Source organism: Babylonia areolata, chromosome 9, assembly GCF_041734735.1.
Source record: "Babylonia areolata isolate BAREFJ2019XMU chromosome 9, ASM4173473v1, whole genome shotgun sequence".
Classification (NCBI taxonomy): Eukaryota; Metazoa; Mollusca; class Gastropoda; order Neogastropoda; family Buccinidae; genus Babylonia; species Babylonia areolata.
This window is the reverse complement of record NC_134884.1, coordinates 42,757,813-42,781,528: the sequence shown is the minus strand read 5'-3', so window position 1 is coordinate 42,781,528 and position 23,716 is coordinate 42,757,813. Positions and strand designations below refer to the sequence as shown.

The 23,716-nt window shown below is 44.9% G+C and overlaps 1 protein-coding gene across 1 annotated transcript in view; it reads right to left on the bottom strand.

Moving 5' to 3' along the window:
• The window catches only part of LOC143285482 (rhophilin-1-like), a 63,689-nt gene that overhangs the window by 30,587 nt on the left and 9,386 nt on the right, over nt 1-23,716 (bottom strand). Inside the window, exons 2-3 of the mRNA XM_076592802.1 lie at nt 8,813-8,928; nt 5,864-5,992 (exon numbers count right to left, since the gene is read on the bottom strand). Of these exons, the coding sequence (XP_076448917.1) occupies nt 5,864-5,992; nt 8,813-8,928 (245 nt within the window). The remainder of the gene's footprint in view (nt 1-5,863; nt 5,993-8,812; nt 8,929-23,716) is intronic.

Here is a 23,716-nt window from a genome sequence, read left to right as displayed (position 1 = left end):
ATATGGTTTGTCCTAACGCAGTGACGCCTCCTTGAGCAACTGAAACTGAAACTGAAACTGTAAACAGAACAAAACTGGAGATATAGATCTGCCTCCTCCCTCCCCACTCTACCCTGTCCACCTCCAAAACCCTACCTGTTATCAATTCATCTATCCAAAAAAAAAAAAAAAAAGAAAGAAAAAAGAAAAACAAAAATCTGAAAAAAAAAGATCAATCAGATGACTCACGCTCTTGAATGATATGTGTTAATAAAATACATCACTGTGTGTTTTTGGTTCTGGCCAACTGCCAAGTCACTCACAGTCACAGGCCTGAAAAGTGAGGGGGGGGGGGAATTGAGAGACACTGATAAGAAATCTGTTTAACTTTCTTTTTCTTCTATTTAAAAAAAAAAAAAAAAAAAGGTCTAGAAAAGAGAAGAAAGGACATTGTATCCATTCATAAAATTCACAATAGAAATGAGGGTTTGTGTGTGGAGGTGTGTGTGTGGGGGGGGACTATTTCATGGGTAGGACAGACTGATAAATTATGTAAAACTGAAAAGTTTACAGCCGGGATCCAGGGACCGCTTTAATCAAAGGTGCACATCTTAATACTGAAACAAAGTAAAGCACTGGAAAACAAACACCACCAAAAGTGCCAATGCAGAAACAAAACAAAAACACACACACAAAAAAAAACCTGTCACCCATGACTTCTACAAACAAAGACTGAGCAGAAAAGAACCAGGAAGGGACAAGCACAACCAGGAAGGGGGGTGGGGAGAGGAGGGGGGGGGGTGCAGGGCCTGGGAGGGACAAGGAACAATACAAGAGGGAAGCTGGGGGCGGGGGGGGGGGGATGGGGCAATGGGTATACACAGAAGAGGAAAGGAAAGGATGTGGGGGGAGGGGGGGGGGGGGACACAGGCAGGCAGTGCAAGACAGGCAATGCTGCCTGTGACTGACAGACAGCAGATAGGAAACTGCTGTGGACAGGTTTTTAACACACACAGTCACCTGTTAACAAGTTTGTGTTGTTGCCACCTGGTGACTAGCTGTGGAAAATCAACACCAACTAACCAACACATCACAGGCACAGCAGCCAAGCACTGGACTTTCAATCAGAGGGTCCTTGGTTCAAATCCAGATCGCGGTGCCTGGTGGGTTAAGGTAGCACTAGGGGTAGAATTTTGACCAAAAATCATTAAAAAATGTGTTTTGTGTTTGTTGTGAATTTTGCAAGAATAATGTTTCATAAAGCCTTACATGTGTGTGTTTTGTTTGAATTATTACTCAAAGTATGTGTTTTTAGCTGTTTTTGTGAGTGGGTGTGAGAGAAAGTTGTGAAAAAAAGATCGAATGCATCAAAAAATTGCCCATTTTCAATCGCGCCTACCGTTGCTACAACGCCATGAAGCAAGGCTTGTGACCTACTGAACTAGAGAGGAAGAAACGGCCTTCACCATGAGCCTAATTAGCATAGGAAAATTCCTACACAGCCAGCCTGCCAGGGCCTAAAAGTGGGTCACTGGCTTGCTTGTTGTTGGTGAAGTGATTGGCCGGTTCGGTCATGTGGCCGATCTGAGCTTTATCATTGGCTCTCAAACGACTTCCTGTTTGCAAAGCGTCTGCTATCTGTGTCTATTCAGATCGATCAACAACTATAAATTTTGGATTATTTTAGCAATCTTTGAAAAGATAAGAATGACAAAGGAAAGAAAAGTTAAAGTTAGGGCCCTCCACAAGTTTAGGAAGCGGCGGAGAGGTGGGAAAAGTGCTCAGCAAGTCAGCACTTTGCAGACAAAGGCAAGCACTACCCCCCCCCCACCCCCCTTGGAAACCGAAACAAGACATCTAAACTCCACTGCCCGTCATGCAATGAATCGGTAAGTTTGTTTATCTGACATCCTCCCCCACCCTCTGTCTCTTTCTCTGCCTCTCTCTCTCTCACCTTCCCTCTCTTGGTTTACATGTGTGATGGAGTGTTTGGATGTTGAAGATGTGTGTGTGTGTGTGTGAAGTCAGTTTCTCACACATGCACATTCATTCTCTCTCTCTCTTCCTCTCCCGTGATTTACATGTGTGATGGAGTGTGTGGATGTTTATAGTGTGTGTGTGTGTGTGTGTGTACATGCCCCCCCCCACCCCCCCAAAAAAAAGTCACTCTCACACACATTCTCTCTCTCTCTCTCTCTCACCTTTCTCTTCTTCTCCCATACATGTATACACAAACACATACCAATTTTTTTTTCCAGAGTGCAGTCAGCAGCAAGAAAAACATCAGGAAAAGAGAAAGGAAGGAGGCAAAAAATTGAGACAATCCGGCATCGAGAACGTCAAGAGCGGTGTGAACGAGGAGGAGAGTTGTATGGGGCAGGACTCTTCTGAACACCAAAACAGTTTTCTTTTTTGTTTTTTGTTTTTGTTTTCTTTTTATGTTATGAACAGACACCTGAAAAAAAAAATTGTGTATAAATTTACCTGTTTTGTGCCTTGGTCTACTAGGAAAGACAAGACCAAACTTTAAATGCAATTTTCTCAAAACGTTCATTTTTCGTGGACTTGCATATTTGTGCAACGAAACACACACACTTCCCATCAGCATAATGACACCAAATTTTGTGTACTAATGTAAAAATGGCTGCTGAGTGCAATAAGACTATCAGGGACATTCTATCTCAATTACTTTACTTGCTACATGTGTGAGATGTGAACTGTCATTGCGACTGAAAAAACACCCTTTTTGATTGAGTGGTGAGTGAACATTATAAATTTTTTACCAAAGCTTTCATGTGTTAATTGCACTCTCTGGTCACTGAAGTGAAACTCTGTTATATCAGACACTTCTCAGAGAGGCAGCTTCTATGAGATCTAGTCTGCGAAATGGAGCTACCCTTCAGAACATTAAAAATATTCATAACTTTAATTCTAGTCAAGCTGTTTACTTAACAATTGGTGTGTGGCATACCTTTGATGTCTTCTCTCTTTGTGCCAAATTTCAGAGTGATACATTACTTAGAAGTTGAGAAACAAAAATACCCCCAAATCTACGCCTAGCGCTACCTTAAGGGGTGGAGATCTTTCCAATCTCTCAGGTCAACAGAACGAGATGTGCAGACCTGCGAGTTCCTTAACCCCTTTCATGCGTAAGCACATGCAGAAGATAAAAAATGTGGGTGTTAAATTTTCTTTAAATCCATGTCAGCTTCGGTGGGTTTTGGAAACAAGAACATATCCAGCATGCGCTCCTCTGAAAACACAGTGTGGCTGCCTACATAGTGGGATAAAAACGGTCATACATAAAAGCCTGCTTATCCATGAGTAAATGTGGTAGTTGAAGCCCACTATTGCAGAAAAAGGAAAGACAACTTGTACATCACCTTTTCCAATACTGGCCACTACCATTCCACGCTTCTTTTTTTCACCATTGCCAAATGCACACACACACACACACACACACACTTATCGAATGTTGGGAGGGTGAGGTGTTGGGGGAGTGAATGGGAGGGCGTGCAGGTGGAGAGAGAGAGAATATGTGTGTGTGTGTGTGTGTGTGTGTGTGTGTGTGTGTGTGTGTGTGTGTGTGTGTGTGTGTGTGTTGTCTGTGTGTGTGTGTGTGTGTGTGTGTGTGTGTGTGTGTGTGTGTGTGTGTGTGTGTGTGTGAGTGTGTGTCTACTGGGGCAGACCAACCAACAAGGTCAGAGCCACAAAGCAGAGAAAACACCAGACCCAGGAACCTAAAGGGGGTTGGGAGGGGGGGGGGGAAGAGTACCACCCACAAGGAAAAAAAGAGACTGAGACAGATGGTTCATTCATACAGGCCATTGCCCCCTTAGAAGGGGAATACTGTATTATTATATGATAGTCAGTCCTGTCTGACTATGACCATCTGAACAGCAGAGGAGGCAACTGCTGTTCCGACTATTTGGGCTAGAATTTGATTATAGTGGAGAGAGTCTTGCCCAAGTCACATCCCCAATCTCTCGGCCAAGAGGGTTTTAGGGCAGTCGGCGTTGGGATGGTTCCCAAAGGCCAACTAGCCCACAAGGCTGCAGCACTAAGAGCCAGTGCAATTTTGCCTCCTAGTATAGAGTCACACATTCACACTGCTCTTCATCACTGACATACAGTTTGCCTCTTGAGTGCTTTATACCGATGGAGAGCAAAATCTTTGACAGTCTTTTCATTTGCTGATGCCATTAACAAGTCTAGACAGGCAAGGGTACTGAAAGTACTTTCAAAATGGTATTTCAAAATGTTCAATTCCTGTCAAGAAAAGAGAAAGAGATGTAGAGAGAGAAAAAAAAAATTGAAAGAGTGAGAAAGGGACAAAGCAGTAAGAGAGAGAGACAGGGACAGAGAAAGAGAAGGACAGACAGCACAGTGAGAAAGAGAGAGAAAGAGAGGAACAAACAGAACAGTGAGAAAGAGAAAGAGAGGGACAGACAGAACAGTGAGAAAGAGAGACAGGGACAGAGAAAGAGAGGGACAAACAGAACAGTGAGAAAGAGAGACAGGGACAGAGAAAGAGAGGGACAGACAGAACAGTGAGAAAGAGAGACAGGGACAGAGAAAGAGAGGGACAGACAGAGCAGTGAGAAAGAGAGACAGGGACAGAGAAAGAGAGGGACAGACAGAGCAGTGAGAAAGAGAGAGAAAGAGAGGGACAGACAGAACAGTGAGAAAGAGAGACAGGGACAGAGAAAGAGAGGGACAGACAGAACAGTGAGAAAGAGAGACAGGGACAGAGAAAGAGAGGGACAGGCAGAACAGTGAGAAAGACAGGGACAGAGAAAGAGAGGGACAGGCAGAACAGTGAGAAAGAGAGACAGGGACAGAAAAAGAGAAGGACAGACAGAGCAGTGAGAAAGAGAGAGAAAGATAGGGACAGACAGCACAGTGAGAAAGAGAGACAGGGACAGAGAAAGAGAGGGACAGGCAGAACAGTGAGAAAGAGAGACAGGGACAGAGAAAGAGAGGGACAAACAGAACAGCGAGAAAGAGAGACAGGGACAGAGAAAGAGAGGGACAGACAGAACAGTGAGAAAGACAGGGACAGAGAAAGAGAGGGACAGACAGAGCAGTGAGAGACAGGGACAGAGAAAGAGAGGGACAGACAGAACAGTGAGAAAGACAGGGACAGAGAAAGAGAGGGACAGGCAGAACAGTGAGAAAGAGAGACAGGGACAGAGAAAGAGAGGGACAGGCAGAACAGTGAGAAAGAGAGACAGGGACAGAGAAAGAGAGGGACAGACAGAACAGTGAGAAAGAGAGACAGGGACAGAGAAAGAGAGGGACAGACAGAACAGTAAGAAAGAGAGACAGGGACAGAGAAAGAGAGGGACAGACAGAACAGTGGGAAAGAGACAGGGACAGAGAAAGAGAGGGACAGACAGAACAGCGAGAAAGAGAGACAGGGACAGAGAAAGAGAGGGACAGACAGAGCAGTGAGAAAGAGAGACAGGGACAGAGAAAGAGAGGGACAGACAGAGCAGTGAGAAAGACAGGGACAGAGAAAGAGAGGGACAGACAGAGCAGTGAGAAAGAGAAAGAGAGGGACAGACAGAACAGTGAGAAAGAGAGACAGGGACAGAGAAAGAGAGGGACAGACAGAACAGTGAGAAAGAGAGACAGGGACAGAGAAAGAGAAGGACAGAGAGAACAGTGAGAGAGAGAGAGAAAGAGAAAGAGAGGAACAGACAGAACACTCAGAAAGGGAGACAGGGAAATAATATGAAACAGACAGACAGAGCAGTGATTAAGAAAGACAGTGACAGAGAAACAGACAGACAGAGCAGTGAGAGAGACAAGGCCTGGGGGGAGGGGGGGGGGGTGGAGGGGTGGAGGGAGGGAGGGAGGGCCCACAAGGGCCGACACTGACTTGTCGTGCTGGTAGACCTCCACAGAGCTGTTCATCTCGCACAGCTCCTCCTTCAGCAGCTGGATGTTGGAGTTGAAGAAGGACAACTCCACGGCCACCTGCTCCCGCAGCTTCTTGTTGCCTGTCGCCCTGAAAACATCACGTCAACGTCACGTCACACATCATGTCATGTCACATCACACACCACAGCACGTCAACGGATGTCGTGTACATCGCACGTCACATCACACCAGCATTATATCAGGTCACGTTACACATGACGTCAACATCATATCCTGTCACACCACATGTCATATGTCACATCACATGTCATATCATGTCGCATCAAGTCGCATTACACATCACATCATGTCAACATCATGTCACATCACACGTCACATCACATTATGTCAAAATCACGTTTACACATCATGTCACATTACACATGCTATGCCACATCATGTCAACATCCTATGTCACATCATGTCACGTCAACATTACATTTCACATTACACGTGTCAACATCATATCATGTCACAAAATACATCACATCAAGTCAACATCATAATGTCACACCACTCATCACATCACATCACATCATGTTAATGTTCAGGGTTCATACAGGTTTTAAATCACAAAATTAAAAACCCTTTAAAAACTTTTAAAGCCTCAAAGGCCAAACATTTTCAGCCATCACATCCGGAATCCAGATGAAAGCACAATATTTTGAGTGCAAACCTATACACCCTGAATACTACATTAATGATAACTGTCATTTCAGTTTGAAAGTTCCTTTCTGGATTCAATTTTTCATTTTATTTAAGTCATTATTTTCCTCAGTTGGAAAGTTCCTTTCCAGATTATTTTCTCGTTTTTAAATCATTATTTCCCCTTTAAATTCAAATTCAAAAGGAACTTTTTTCTGATCACCAACTGAAATGATCTGTAAGGAGGGGAAGGGGAGGGGGGTTCAGTACAGAAAGCCAAAATTTCAAACTTTTACCAACCTGGGTCATTTTTTTAAAAACACCGGAGAAACTTTAAAAAGGCATGTCATTTCTGAACGCTTTTAAAACCTGTGGGGGCAATGCATGTTGCCGGCCACAAGAGGCCAACGTTCTGACAAAGGCCAAAGCTTCCTCACAAACCGAGCAACCAATCAGACATGAATACCAACCAACCAACCTTTGTTCAATCAGTAAACTGGCACCCAACCAGACAAAACTGAACCAACCAACCAACCTAACAGTTAACAAGCCAATCAGAAAACAGCCAAGCAATCCAAGACTGACACACCTTTCCATCACCAATACATCATGGACCAACTCGCCAGTCAACTCAGTAACTCACTAGCATTCACTCACAAACTTTGCCAGTCAATGAAATGAGTGAGGGCAAGCAAGCAAGCAAGCAGGAAATCAATAAGCAACTGCTGTCTGATCCCTCCATCATTCAATTGTTCCTTCATTCATTCATTAAAATAAAATAAAATAAACAGAAAAGAACGAGGCAAAATTGTCCATTAATTTAGCCTTCTTGTCAATCATTCAAAATAATCTGATCTTTCAATTTACCTAAATCATTTACATGTCTGTAATCAATGTGAACTATGTACCAGTACTGTTTGTTTTATTTCTCTGCCTTAAAAATATCCCCAATCTCATTTGAAGGATAAGCAATTCTGTCATTGATCAATTAGCCACTGACCAACAAGAACACACACACACACACACACACACACACACACACACACACACACACACACACACACAAACCAATTGCATACAATGTGCACACACCACATACCCAATTTATTTAAGTGACCCAAGTCAACGAAGCAGATGTATTCAATGAGCACACCTGGCCTTGCATTTTGGTAATCACTTAAATGACTGAGCTGGCTGCAGTTTCTGATCTTTACCATCATTAATTCTATTGATCACCTTCACCAGTGGTAGTTACTTAACATTTAAGATTAGGCATGCTGCAGTTTAATAGCCTTGCATTCTCTTCTTTGTTCACTGTTGCTGTAAACAGTCAGCCATTAAATTTGGTATTTGGAGTTTTCTCTTTCAGCTCCCACATTTTCTTTCTTCTCTCTGCATTCTTCAGTTGCCACTCCCATGTTCACTTGTATAGTATAATTCTAAGCGTTATTACCTTGTCGTTTAGGCAGCCATACTCGGTTTTCAGGAGTGTGCATGCTTGGTATGTACATGTATCCTACCAAACACTGACATTAATAACTGAACAGAATAAGTTATATTTTTTGAGGAAAATATAGTAAGCAAGACAATGCTTTTTTTCATCCAGCCCTCTGGATTATGAGGTGTTAAGCATGCGTATTTGATCCCATATATATATGTACATAAATACAAACAAGGGTGATGAAGGCATCAGCAAGTCTGTACATATGTTGACCTAGGAGACTGCAGAAAAGAAAAGACAATTTCCACCTTTATAACTACCTGTCATGGATAAATCAATCTGAACCCAGAACCCCAGAATTCAAAATGCAATGCTCCGATCATTTGGCTGTTGTGCACATCAACTCCCACAACTGATCATGCACAATCAGCCAGGTTTTGTTTCAATTTGCTCAAGAAACAAATGCTCTGTGTTTACACACTTTCCACCTTCCGTACATGGAGTTTGCTTCATGTTCCAACAGCAGGCCAAAACAATCACGGTGCTGTGGTAATACTAGCATGGTTCACTATGAAATCCTTTCACTGGTTCCAAAAACAGTGAATGGCATTAAAACACACACATACATAAAAATTAGAAATTTATAATAAATTTATGCATGCAAGCAAATGTATGAATCACAATCAGAATCAATTTCAATTGCCAATTAACAAGGTTCACAGAACACACATACATGCACTCACACACCCACACCCACACAAAAAGTAAATGAACAATAAACAAAACATGCGTGCTCACAACACACACACACACACACACTACCTGTACAGGTTCTCAGCCCCAGTGCGCATGCGCAGTTCCTTGTTGATCTGTTCGTTGAGCTTGGACCGGCGGGACTGCAGCTTGCCACGCGCAGTCTGCACCAGGGGATCGGACCCCTGCAACACACAACAGTTTCAGAATCAAGGAGGCGGCTGTTTCAGTTTCTCAAGGAGGTGTCACTGCATTTGGGCAACTCTATATAATTATACGCTACACCACATCTGCTAGGCAGATGCCTGACCAGCAGCACGTCCTAACAATCTTAGGACTTGAATGTATGCAAATTTTTTAGGTTTTTTTTTGTTTGTTTGTTTGTTTTTGTGGGGTTTTTTGTAACTACATGTATCAGTGGATTTCTTCAACAGAATTCTGCCAGAGGACAACAATCACGTTGCCATGGGTTCTTTTCAGTGCACCAAGTGAGTGCTGTACATGGGACTTTTGCTTATCGTCTCATCCAATGGATTACTTTAGATGCTCAGTTTGATTTTCCAGTCAAACTTGGGAGGAAGTGCATGAGTAAGATTAAAACACAGACCCCGGCGGACACTGTATTGGCAGACAAGCGTCTTTACCATTCTACCACCTTCTGTGTCAAGCAGTGTGGACTGATGCACACATGTCTGACCAATGCAAAAAAAAAAAAAAAAAATCGCACTGGTCAAGTCTTGGCAGCCTACCCTTGGTTTGTATACAACTTTTTTTTTAAATAAACAAAAAATTAAAAAAACAAAAACACAACAAACCTCACTCCCTTGTTTCTTCTCTTTTCATATCAGTCTGCTAGTGCTATAGCAAACATCGACGCAAACGTTTGTTGTTTTTCTTCTTCTTGTTACTGCAATTATTTTTGTTGTTGCTGTCTGGTTGGGGGGTTGAGGGAAGAGAAGTGGCTGGGGAGAGGGTCATTACATTATGTGCTATCAATTTTTTTTTGTTTGTTTGTTTGTGGGGGGTTTTTGGTGTGTTTTTTTGTTATTTGTTTTTTTCTCAAGGCCTCCTGACTAAGCGCATTGGGTTACACTGCTGGTCAGGCATCTGCTTGGCAGATGTGGTGTAGCGTATATGGATTTGTCCGAACGCAGTGACGCCTCCATGAGCTACTGAAACTGAAACTGAAAAACTATCAATTCACAAACTTCAGGAAAGTGCTTTTTTTTTTTGTTGTTGTTGTTGTTCTTTTCTTCCACCTGTCTTCAAACAAACTATAACAATGAAACAGTATTGGCTGATGTGATGCTTTTCTTGGACTTTTTTTCAATAAAGAAAATGACTTGTCGAATTTACATGTATACAGTATCTGATTTTTCACTCTCTTGCTATAAACTGCGGCAAATTGTATCCTACTTTATTTATTTTAAAAAAAACACAAAAAAAAACCTCACAGAATATTATCTGCAGAGCCTTTACAGGTAATGTGTGTGTGTGTTGTGTGTACATGAAGTGTGTGGTATGAGGACCGGGTGTGTGGTTCATCTGTTGGGATCAACGGGGACCATCTAGTCATCCTGGGGGATGGTGGGTTGGGCTCTGTGGGTGCGCAGATGACTGGTCAGGCCAATCCGCGCCCGGAAGGTTCTGACACAGTGTGGACAGGGGATGGTGGCGGCTGTCGGGGACTTGCTGGCACTGCTTTTCCTGGCCTGTCTGCGTTGCACTGCTGCAGCAATTCTGTTGGCCTCACAGGATTTGGCGCCTTTGTGGACAGCTGAACGTCACTTTGGTCTGTCCATTGCATTCAGCTCCCATGTGTCATGGCTGATGTTGAAGGCCTTCAGAGAAGCTTTCAGAGTGTCTTTGAAGCACTTCTTTTGGCCTCCATGGGAGCGCTTGCCATGTTGGAGTTCGCCAATGGAAGGAGGGGTGAAGGGCAGCAGCTAGCTGAACAGGCAGTTCAATCATTCCCATGCATGTACTGCTCACTTCTTCCATTTGCTTCATTCCTGTCTTCCGTACAGTTGTATTACAAACTGGCCTGCAATAAACCTCTCATCTATACATGTATCTTTTTTCTTTTCTTTACAGAATAAACATTGTTGAACATTAACCATAACTTATATCTTAATTCTATATAATTATTTAAATATGAAGTCTACAGGAACCTTAAAATAAAATATTTTGAGGCAACAGATATGTGAGACAGTGAGTCTGTGTTGTGTTTGTAAGATGGTGTGTGCATGTGTGTGTGTGTGTGTGTGTGTGGACGCATGCATGTATGTGTGTGCATTTCCATTTGTGCACACACACATGCACATGTATGCCATTTCAGGTGAATGTGAATGTATGCACCAAAATGCACGGACATTTCTCTCTCACTACCACTACCACCACCACCCTGAAAAAACACACCTCCCTTTCCCCCCCTTCCCCCTCCACCAACCCTCCCAGAAGAAGCAGGTGTTTATCTGAGGACAATGTTGATCTCAGGAAGGGGGAAGGCAAAAAATTGCCAAGGGGACAAAGAAGAGAGCTAGAGGTGTCAATACTCCCTGAACCCCCCCACCCCCAACCCCCACCCCGACCCCCCTTTCTTCCTAGCTCTGCGCTGTCCTCTTCCTCCTCCCCCCCTTACCCCCCTCACTGGGCCTGCTATATTGGTCCACATGCTTCAAACACGTTTCTTTGTCATCTTCCTCTGCTGCTCGTGGTCTGCAACTCATTCACTCTTATATATATACAGGTGGGCTTTTACGTGTAGGACAGTTTTTACCCTACCATTTATGCAGCCTTACTCCTATTTCAGGGGTGTACATGCTGGGTATGTTCATGTTTCCATAACCCACCAAATGCGGACATGGATTACAGGATCTTTAACATGAATATTTGATACACACACATGAGAAGGGTTCAGGCACAGCACTCATGTTGACCTGGGAGGTTGGAAAAACCTACGCCTTCAAAACCCATACCGTGCGCTGAAAACAGAATCCAGCACTCCCAACAATACAGCCACCATAGCCATCAAACAGGATTTTAATCACAGAATTTAAAAACTTTTTTCAAACCTTTCAAACAATGGCCAACAATCTTTAAAACAATGACCAACAATTTTTTTTTTAACTGTCACATCAGAAACCAGGATGAAAAGCGCAGTGTTCTGAGAACAGCCTTCTGCTCTTTCGCAAGAACTGTCCTCTGCTTCATAACTGCAATCTCAATTGGGAAAAATCCTTTCAGAATCAGCTGTTGTTGTTTTTGGGTTGTTGTTTTTTTTTATCATTATTTACTTTCAAATTTAAATACAGGTGCAACAATTCCCCACTGCACTTTATCACCGACAGAAACAATGCATTATCTTTTGTTTTAACAGAACGGAGGCATAATTAAAACCTTTTACAACAAATGTTTTCTTCAAGACTTTTGAGGACTTACAAAAAGGTGTCTCTATTTTTTCTTTTTTTTTCCTTTTTTTTTGGGGGGGGGGGGGGGGGGGGGGGTGGAGGGGGTTGCTTTTGTTTTTGAAATACATAAAAACTTTTAAAAACCTGTTTTGAACCCTGAGCTAATAACAAGAGGGTATGGGGGCATGCCTGGACAGGCAGCCTTCGGGTGACACCCAGTGGATCTGCTTGGTCTGTCTGTTGGTCTGTCAAAATGTCAGTCAGTCTCAGTTGGTCTGTCACAGTGTCTGTCAGTTTGTCTGCCTGTCACAGTATCTGTCTGTCACAGTGTCTGTCTGTCGGTCTGTCTGCCTGTCACAGTATCTGTCTGTCACAGTGTCTGTCTGTCGGTCTGTCTGTCTGTCACAGTATCTGTCTGTCACAGTGTCTGTCTGTCACAGTGTCTGTCTGTCACAGTGTCTGTCTGTCAGTCTGTCTGCCTGTCACAGTATCTGTCTGTCACAGTGTCTGTCTGTCACAGTGTCTGTCTGTCACAGTGTCTGTCTGTCACAGTGTCTGTCTGTCGGTCTGTCTGCCTGTCACAGTATCTGTCTGTCACAGTGTCTGTCTGTCACAGTGTCTGTCTGTCGGTCTGTCTGCCAGTCACAGTATCTGTCTGTCACAGTGTCTGTCTGTCACAGTGTCTGTCTGTCGGTCTGTCTGCCAGTCACAGTATCTGTCTGTCACAGTGTCTGTCTGTCACAGTGTCTGTCTGTCGGTCTGTCTGTCGGTCTGTCTGCCTGTCACAGTATCTGTCTGTCACAGTGTCTGTCTGTCACAGTGTCTGTCTGTCGGTCTGTCTGCCTGTCACAGTATCTGTCTGTCACAGTGTCTGTCTGTCGGTCTGTCTGCCTGTCACAGTGCTGATAGCTGTCTGTTGCCCCACCCTCCCCCACACCACCCACAGCTCCTCTGTCTGTCCTTGTCTTATAACTGCAGGTAGGGGTAGGGGTGTGTGTGTGTGTGGGTGTGTGTGTGTGTGTGTGTGTGTGTGTGTGTGTGTGTGTGTGTGTGTGTGTGTGTGTACATAGCAGTTCTCAATGCACTGCAGTGTTGAGTGCAACTGCACACCCTTAACTAGCCCCTTCTCTCCCCTGAACCCCTGCCTCTATCTCCCACTTTGTGACAGACATGGATGCACAAACATACACACAAACATGTGCATGCGCGCACACGCACACACACACACATACACATGCATATGCACACAGCCACACACACAAGCAAGTGTATGTGCATGTGCATGTGCATGTTTGTGTGTGTGTGTGTGTGTGTGTGTGTGTGTTTGTGTGTGTGTGTGTGTGTGTGATCTGCGCACATTCCCACATATACCTGAAACAGTAGACCTGCTGTGCCTCAATTACAAGTCAAAAAGAGAAAAAAAATGTTTACGAACAAACTTGAGGATCTCAAACACACAAGTGTGTACATGTTCAGGTTATTCTTAAGATCTTTGTGCTTTACATAAAAATTGACCCAACTAAAAAAAAAAAAGAAAAAAGAAAGAAACTCTTAAAAACCCTTTGATGACCAGCATATTCACAATGACATTATTTTGCCACAGAAGTAAATGGAGCATCACTGCAGGTCATGTAAAATTGAATTCCTTTGACTCCAAGTTATTTCACTGATGTAAATGAAACTCACAATGAAACATACCTAGCACTGCTATCCCTTCCCTCCACCATCTCTCTTGATACCATCAAGTCATCAAGTACAAAACACAGCAAGATACAGACTCTTTGCCTGAAGCTGCTTGCAGCTGAGGGAGTGGAGTGCCGTCACTGTCAGTGATTGTATCACGGACATTAACAACTCAACCAAGTCTTCACCTCTTCAGCATACCTGATGAATACTATATGTTTGGGTCTTAGCTGCGTCAATTGAATTCAACACGCTAAGAACACTGCGGGAAATTTTTCTTCTGTTTTTATCAATCAGAACATGACACCCCCCCCCCCCCCCCCCCCAAAAAAAAAAAAAACCAAACACATTAGGTATTAACATGCAGGGAACATAATAATGCGAAAGGTTCTGTTTTGATTATCAGAGAGTGGCAAAAAAAAAAATTACGCAAAAGGTTCTGATTCAATCATATAGACGTAGGATGAGGGTGGCAAAAAACCAAACAGACAATCATTAACAACTTTCCACTCCACCGTATGGAAGGGAACGTCTTGTTGGCTCAGTTGGTAGAGGGCAGAGCTGGCATTCAAAATGATGAGTTTGAATCCCAGACATCAAAACATCAAAACTGATGTTTTCACTGCCTATCTTAACCTGTTGTCATTCTGGTGGTATCAGTGTAGTGTTGGATAGACCCGTCCTCTCCCTTTCCCCAAGTAACTGGAAGTGGTTTTTAATCCCCACTGGCCATATTACCTGAGGTGGGAGTCGACATCAAACCTGAATCAATGTAACTGTCATTAGGACGAACCCACTGGTAAATATCACATGGCATTTTCAAGTCTTGTATTCCTGATGTATGTTGTGGTCTGGTGTGGATTTCACTTCGCTGTCTGCTCAGTTTTCCAGCATGCATTCCTGTGAGCTAAGTTTTAAGCATACACAAGTACATGTTTCCTTATTTTTAGCAGCATCAAGTTATTATCAGTTTTGTCCACCACTGAACACGCAAATTTATATAGAGATAAAAGAAGCCAAGTAAGTGATGCTATGCTGTAGTGACTCCACTGAAATGGAAAGACAGGTCATTTAAAACACTGTCCCCAATCAGCAAACACACACATTTTTTTTTCTGCACCACAGAGTGGTATTCTTGCTTTTGCTCTTGTTTGTGGATGAGCGCGACCTTGACACTTCACAGCTTCTATCGATTCTTTCCGGTCAATTTCACCACGCCTGTGTGTATATATAAAGTTTCTAACTTACGTGGTCTGCTGATACTGTTTCCCCATATAATCAATGTGGGCGTAGCAGTGTGAAGATGTAAGTGGGATATGTCTGAAGGTTTGATGATGAAGGGCTGCATTTTTTATGTCCCTGAGAGTGGAAGCAGAGCTTGGGACTGATGTTATGTCATCAACACCATATGAGTCAGTCTGTGTGTGTGTGTGTGTGTGTGTGTGTGTGTGTGTGTGTGTGTGTGTGTGTGTGTGTGTGTGTGTGTGTGTGTGTGTGCGTGCGTGCTCATGTGTATACATGTATGTGTGTGTGTGCGCACACATAATTCTAAGAGTTGTGTGTGTGTGTGTGTGTGTGTGTGTGTGTGTGTGTGTGTGTGTGTGTGTGTGTGTGTAGAGTTGTTGTTTTTGTATACATTCAAGACTTTCTTAATCTTAAATCATGATTCAAACAATTGAAACAATTTTTCTTCTGTTTAACTGGGCACTGTGTTCACTGTTACCTTACAGACAAAAAAAAAAAAAAAAAAAAAAACTATTTCGTGACACAGTTTCAAACTTGCTCACGATGAAGGGAAACCACACAAAATCATGTACATTCAGTGACACAAGTTTGAAACGCTCTCATGAAGGAGGGAGACCACACCTGCTGGAAAACGTCTTCAATTATTGACTCCCAGTGACACGTGCTTCTCCAACAGTCTGATCCCTCCTCCCTCTGCCTGTCTGTCTCAGTAACTTGTTGAAGTTTAATACTAATCACTTTGTTCCTGGCAAAACTGAGAGGCTACACTGGTCAAGACTGTTATCAGGTGATGCTCCGTCGCTTTGAATCCATTCCTATCATACACATGTTCATGCATGTGCACGCACACACACACACACACACACACACACACACACACACACACACACACACCATGCATGCAAACAAGCGTGCATATACATGAATGCAAACATGTGCACATATAGTTACACATGCATATATACATAAACACACACACACACACACACACACACACACACACACAGAGCAGCTAATGAAGTCTCTGGTATGGACTGTCTTTTTGCTTTTAAAAAAAAAAAAATAAAAAATCAGTGAAACTCTCTCACAAATGGGGACCACACCTGTAGGAAAAAAACCTCTTCAATTATTGATGCCATGTGACATGTTCTTCACATGCCTCCTGCTCATCCCTCCCTTTGTCTTCAGTCTCACATCATTTGCTCTGTTCCTGGCAACAAAACACACATGTACTAGACAGATGAAGACTCAGGCATCAGACAATGCTCTATTTCTCTAGATCCCTCTCTCCCTCTCTCTTACAAACACACACACACACACACACACACAACATATATTTTTGTAAAGATAAATAAATTATTTTTAATATTATTATTAGAGGAATTGATGACAATTTGTAATCTCCCCCCCCCCCTCTTCATATCAGCTGGTAAACTATGAATTATGAATTTATGTTCTTTATAATCTGGTGCATCTCATGTGTGGAAATCAGGGGCACTCCATACAAACCAGTGCTCCTGGCAGACTGGGCATCTCTTCACTGTGACCTTTAAAAAAAAAAATTAAAAAAAATCAGGGATATTTCATGAAACAGATTTTGAAAGTTTCTCACAAAGGGTGACCCCACCTGCTGGAAAACCTCAATTTCTGACACCCAATGACACCTATTTCACCATAAGCCCACCCCCTGCTCCTCCTTCCTCTGTCTGACTCACACTATTTTTAAAGTTTCATGCCTTTTGCTTTTCCTTCTCCTTCTGCGTTTCTGGGCTTCAACTCTCATGTTCACTCGTTATATACTGTGCACGGAGGCTTTTAGTTTCACCTACATGGCGGTTTTTACCCCTGCTATGTTGGCAGCCATATCCTGTTCAAGGGGGTGTGTGCATGGACATGTTCTGATGGTTTCAATAACCCAGCGAAAGCATATTTCATCTTCTGCATGTCTAGAAATACACATGAAGAGGGTTCAGGCACTAGCAGGTCTGTTCATGTATGTATCTGTTGGCCTGGAATACAGGATCTTTAATGTGTGTGTTTGATCTTGTGCAGGCATATTATATACACACAAAGAGGGTTCAGGGACTAGCAGGTCTGCACATCTGTTGACCTGACAGATCAGAAAAATCTTCACCCTTAACCCACCAGGCATCATGACCTTGATTCAAACCCAGTGCCCTCAGATTAACTCTCTCCATACGAACGGCGAAAGAGACGACGTTAACAGCGTTTCACCCCAATTACCGCCATCAAAATATTGCAATCGAAAGGCTCTTATACTGAAGAGGTGAATGTTGACAAAGAATACCACAATTCTGACGACGGAAGCTAAAGGTTGGGTCATTCAGACACCCACTTGACATTCGAGGGATCTGTGTAGAGGAGAAGAGAGGACTGGCCGTACTGAGTGAGTTAAAAGTCCAATGCTTTACCCACTCAACTGTTGCAACTGTCGTTTCATTCCTGTCAAAACTGAAGGCATTCAGACAGGTGGGAGACCACAGCAATACACATCATTCAGTCTCTCCAGACCCCTCACACACACACACACACACACACACACACACACACACACAAACAACAACACACACTAACACACACACACACAGACATACAGACAACACACACAAACACACACACACACACACACACACACACAAGCTTAACAGGGCTAAGACATGTTTTAGCAGCTGAGTTCAGAACTGAGTGATCCATCATAATCCAGTGCATGTCATGTGCAGATCTTTCTTTCAAGTCAGGGGGTGCTTCCTGTAATTCATCTGCACTTTGCAGACTGAAAAAAACTCTCTCTCTCTCTCTCTCTCTCTCTCTCTCTCTCTCTCTTCAAAGGCATTGTGAAATCACCAAGTCACTAGAAGGATAAAAAGTTGTGATGTATACACCTGTCACCTGCTGTTGCCTTAGCACTTCTTCAGTGCATAACACCCAAACTGAACCTCCTGTAACCTGTTCTTGTCAAGGCGATGACCTGTAGGTATTTGTGTGGGATTGTGTGTGGGTGTTGGAGGGAATGGGGGGGAGAGTATGTGTGTGTAGGTGTTTGTGGGTTTTTTTTTATGCGTGTGCGTAGTGTGTGTGTGTGTGTGTGTGTGTGTGTGTGTGTGTGTTGTATGCGTGAGTGATCAGATGAGAAACGGGAGGAGATGGGAGAGGGAAAGGAATTTTTCATCTTTATTTCTTTACTTTTTTTTTTTGTAGATGTTCGTGGGCTGCGACTCCCATGTTCACTCATAAGCACGAGTGGGTTTTTCATGACTGTTTTTCATGACCCCCCACCCTCCACCCGACCCCCCACACTTGGTCCATGGTTAAGGGCATGGAATCAAGACTTCAATATGAAAGCCCCGTGAAACCTCCCTGAGATGAGACCGGGATGACAAGAGTCAGGTACTGAACCAATCCTACCATACAAACACCTTGCAGTCCACACTCACTCTCCTGAACCTCTTGACCTGTGCCAGTTGAGGGTCTCCTGCCCCCCCTGTTTCCCCCCTTCTCAACCTTACCACCAGTCACATCAAACAGCTACTTCAAAGGACAACATCAGACCATAAACAATGCTGTGAGGGGCAGGTGGGCAGAGAGGAGAGGAGGGGGCAATTTTATGGCAGGACTTCACAGGCAGGTGTACCGACCGACAAACACACAATTTATTCTTCAGGATAATAACAGTGAAAAAAGATGGACAGAAGCAATGGAATTGTGTTTACTCACTGTCATGTCACTCTCTTCATCATTCCAGGTTTTCTTTTTCAAAGATATGCAAGCATGCACACGCACACAAAACCCTGCAAATCCCCACAAAAACCACTCACACATGCACATTAACATTCAACGGAAGCAAATATTATAGTAATCATCAAAAACAGCAGTGTTCTTCTTCCTTACTCCACCCTCACACACCCCTAATCTCTCTCTCTCTAACCCAATACCACCACCACCCACTGCCCCCCTCACAAAACCAGCATTACCACCCTGCCCCACCACCACCCACTGTCCCCCTCACAAAACCAGCATTACCACCCTGCCCCACCACCACCCACTGTCCCCCTCACAAAACCAGCATTACCACCCTGCCCCACCACCACTCACTGTCCCCCTCACAAAACCAGCATTACCACCCTGCCCCACCACCACCCACTGTCCCCCTCACAAAACCAGCATTACCACCTCGCCCCACCACCACCCACTGTCCCCCTCACAAAACCAGCATTACCAACCTGCCCCACCACCACCCACTGTCCCCCTCACAAAACCAGCATTACCACCTCGCCCCACCACCACCCACTGTCCCCCTCACAAAACCAACATTACCACCCCACCCACCCACCACCCACTGTCCCCCTCACAAAACCAACATTACCACCCCACCCCGCCCCACCACATCACAAAACCAACATTACCACCCCACCCCACCACCATCCACTGTCCCTCCTCCCAACACCACTACCAGCTGCTGTCTCTCTTCCCAACACCAACACCACTACTACACACGTCCCCCACCCCCACCCCCAACACCATCACCACCTACTGTCCACCCCCCCGCCCCTCCCACACCCCAACACCAACAACTGTTCCTCCCCCCACACATACCACCCACTGTCTCTCCTCCAACAACACCCACTGTCCCTTCCCCCCACACCCCCCAAACACTATTACCACCCACTGCACCCCCCTCTACCCCCCCCCCCCCAACACCACTACCACTTACTGTCCCTTCCCCCCAACACCACTACCACTTACTGTCCCTTCCCCCCAACACCACTACCACCCACTGTCCCTCCCCCCCCCCAACACCACTACCACCCACTGTCCCTCCCCCTCCCCCAACACCACTACCACCCACTGTCCCTCCCCCCCCAACACCACTACCACCCACTGTCCCTCCCCCCCAACACCACTACCACCCACTGTCCCTTCACCCCCAACACCACTACCACCCACTGTCCCTCCCCCCCCCAACACCACTACCACCCACTGTCCCTTCCCCCCCCAACACCACTACCACCCACTGTCCCTTCCCCCCCAACACCACTACCACCCACTGTCCCTCCCCCCCGAACACCACTACCACCCACTGTCCCTTCCCCCCCCAACACCACTACCACCCACTGTCCCTTCCCCCCCAACACCACTACCACCCACTGTCCCTCCCCCCCCAACACCACTACCACCCACTGTCCCTTCCCCCCCAACACCATTACCACCCACTGTCCCTTCCCCCCAACACCACTACCACCCACTGTCCCTCCCCCCTCCCCAACACTATTACCACCCACTGTCCCCCCCAGCTACCCAACACCATTACCACCCACTGCCCCCCCCCCCCTTCCCCCCCTCCAGCTACCCAACACCGCTACCACCCACTGTCCCTTACCCCCCAACACTATTACCACCCATTGCCCCCCCCCCCCCCGCCCCCCAACTACCCAACACCATTACCACCCACTGTCCCCCCCAGGCTCCCCAACACCACTACCACCCAACATCCCCTCCCCCTGAACACCTCCCTTATCCACTGTCCCCCGCCTAGAAACACCATCACCACCCACTATCCCCCCAAAAAAACACTACCACACACACACTGTCCCTTCCCCCCCCCCCCCCCCAACACCTCTCCCAACACTTCCCTCCACCCACCCCCACCAGCTTGCCTCCACCTCCCCCCTCCACCACCTCTCTTCCCAAAGCATCTCTTCCCCACCATTCACCACACAGAGCAAGACAGAGGAGGGAGAGAAAGGACAGTAAAACAGTGTCTGTTTGTCTGTCTGTCTGTCTGTGTGAGGGGGAGACAGCCCCTGGCCCCTCATGGTGTTTGTCCTGTCCATGGTCACCCTGTCTGTCTCCATAGATCTATATATATATATATATATATATATATATATATATATATATGTCTGTCATCCAGGTCTGTATCTTATGTGTCTTACAAGGCAGTGATGTATAGGAATCCCGACCCTGACATGTTTGTAACAGCACAAGAGGTGACCAGTGAGAGAGAGAGAGAGGGAGGGAGAGGAGAGTGCGAGTGTCAGTGAGTGAGTGAGTGAGTGTGTGTGTGTGTGTGTGTGTGTGTGTGTGTGTGTGTGTGTCCCTGACAGACAGGACTATCCATTACAACCTAGGGCTACCTACACTGAACACTCTCTCACACATTTGTCATGAGTGTGTGTGTGTGTGTGTGTGTGTGTGTGTGTGTGTGTGTGTGTGTGTGTGTGTGTGTGTGTGTGTGTGTGTGTGTGTGTGTGGTTACTGTACACAATACAAAAGAGGGGGAAGTAAGAGAGAGCATAATAATATCCACCTGCCTGTCTACCTTCTTTATCTACAATTTTCTATATCTTTATATATCAAACAGGAAAAAGACACAATAGAAAAACATGAAAGAGTGATAAAAAGCAAGCACACAATGGCTGAACGTGCACATGTTGTCAACAGCAACAACAATAAACAAATAAAAAACAACCATTAAACTGAGAAGAGCGTGCAGTCACTATCAACTTTCAGCTCTATTTCTTTCTTAGATTTCTTTTTCTTAGTTCTTGTTTTTGTCATTCAAAGTGGTTTGAACAGTGAAAGAGAAAGTGCATGGGAGGAGAGGGAGGGGCGTTGGGGTGGCAAGATCCATCTCTATGTGTGTGTATATATATATATATATATATATAGAGAGAGAGAGAGAGAGAGAAGAGAGAGAGAGAGATGTATGTTTTGTGGCATCAACAATTAAGTGGTGCACTTGAAGAACAGAACCACCTGGTGCACTTAAAAAACAGGACCACGTATCAGTTCAGTCTAAATACTTGACAACACACAGGACTATACACAGAAAGTAGGCGAGTCAAGAAACTGGAGGATCAAAGTTTGTTTACACAAACATGGTGCCACAGATAAATTAATACATGCATGTAATGTATCCATGTACACAGAGAGAGAGAGAAAGAGAGAGAGAGAGAGAGAGAAACACACACACACATGTATACACAAAGTGACACACAGAAATTCAGCTTTTGAATTGCTGTCTCTTTGTGGTGTCTTTAAAAGGAACCTTGAATGATCTCTGATGAACATACCTCAAAGATATACTGAGCAACAATAAAGACTGCTATAGTTGAGCATTTTCCTTTTCACACTAATATGCCCCTTGACCCCTTCCTCCCCCACACCTCCACACCCCCTACCCCCCAGTCCATTTTCACCCCTCCTCCCTCCTCCACACACTTCCTTTTTTTTTCATCAAATGACGCTTTCCAGAAAAGAAGCAGAAAGGGCATTAATTAAACTGAAGAACTCCAACACCAACAATACCACGCAAACCAGGCTCTCGACACCCTAAGACGCTGTGTGAGCATGCATGCTAATGCTGTACATCTGCAATGCAAAGCTTTCCCTCACAGGCAGGGCTGGATTGGTTCTGACATCAGCGAAGATGACCATAAACCTCGCTGTGATCCCCTGGTCTCTTCCCCCTTGTCACTTCACGTCGGTGTAACAGCGTCACACTGCCCACCCCTTGCTGGATTTTACCCTGGGGTCATTCTGTGCTGGCCCCGGGTCATTTGTGGCCAGTCCAGATTGACCTTCCACTCACCCACCCCCACATGAAAACTGCCCCCTTTCCATGAGTTTAATCAAGCTACTGAAAAAGGATGGGGATAGGGAAGGGGAGGAGGGGGAGGGTCGTTCTGGACAAACCTTTACTGACACCCCCCCACCCCCACCCCTCATTTCCACTACAGCAACTTAACAGTAGAAAACATGGTGTTCTACTTGAACAGCCTGTGCTGATTCTTACTCGGCCAAATCTATCCCTCCATGTTATTTCAAACCAGTTCAAATGACCCCCAAATCCATGCTGAGCGAGGGTAAAAGGATTAAATCCAACTATGGGGTGTCAATTTTGGCTAGCTCAAGTTTACCCCCCCCACCCCCCAAGACCCCACCATCCCCAACCCCCCAGCCCCCAGGGGTCATTCCAAGTTTGTCCTCAACAACCCTGAGTTTAATGAGGGCTAGCCATGGTAAAAAAAAGTTTTTTTTAAAGAAGAAGAAAAAACAACATGGGAAGGAAAAGGCTGCTACAGTCAGGGGGTGCCTACAGGTATCAGGTGGAGCACAGTGTGCTCAATGATCGTATCACTGTAGCTTCTGTCTGCCCCCTTCCCCCTCCTCCCCTCCCCTTGCCTGGCTGTGAGTGTGAATACCTTCCCCACATTTATGTGAGATACAATATCAGTTTTTTAGGTGAGCAGGTGGTGATGTCTGGTGGAGAGAGACGGTGGAGAGGTGGGGTGGGGGAGAGAGAGAGAGAGAGAGAGAGAGAGAGAGAGAGAGAGAAAGTGTGTGTGTGTGTGTGTGCGCACGTGCACCTGTGTGTGTGTGTGTGTGTGTGTGGTGTGCGTGCATATGCATGTGTGAGTGTCCTTCTCATTGTCTATTCACAACAAATTTTGTGCATGTGTTTATGTATGTTTCTTTTTTTAGACTATTCATGTGCTGCCACTCCCACAATGAATGGAATCATCATGAATTTCATGTCTTTCCATATATATATATATATATATATATATATATATATATATATATATATACAGGAATGACCATACTTTTCTAT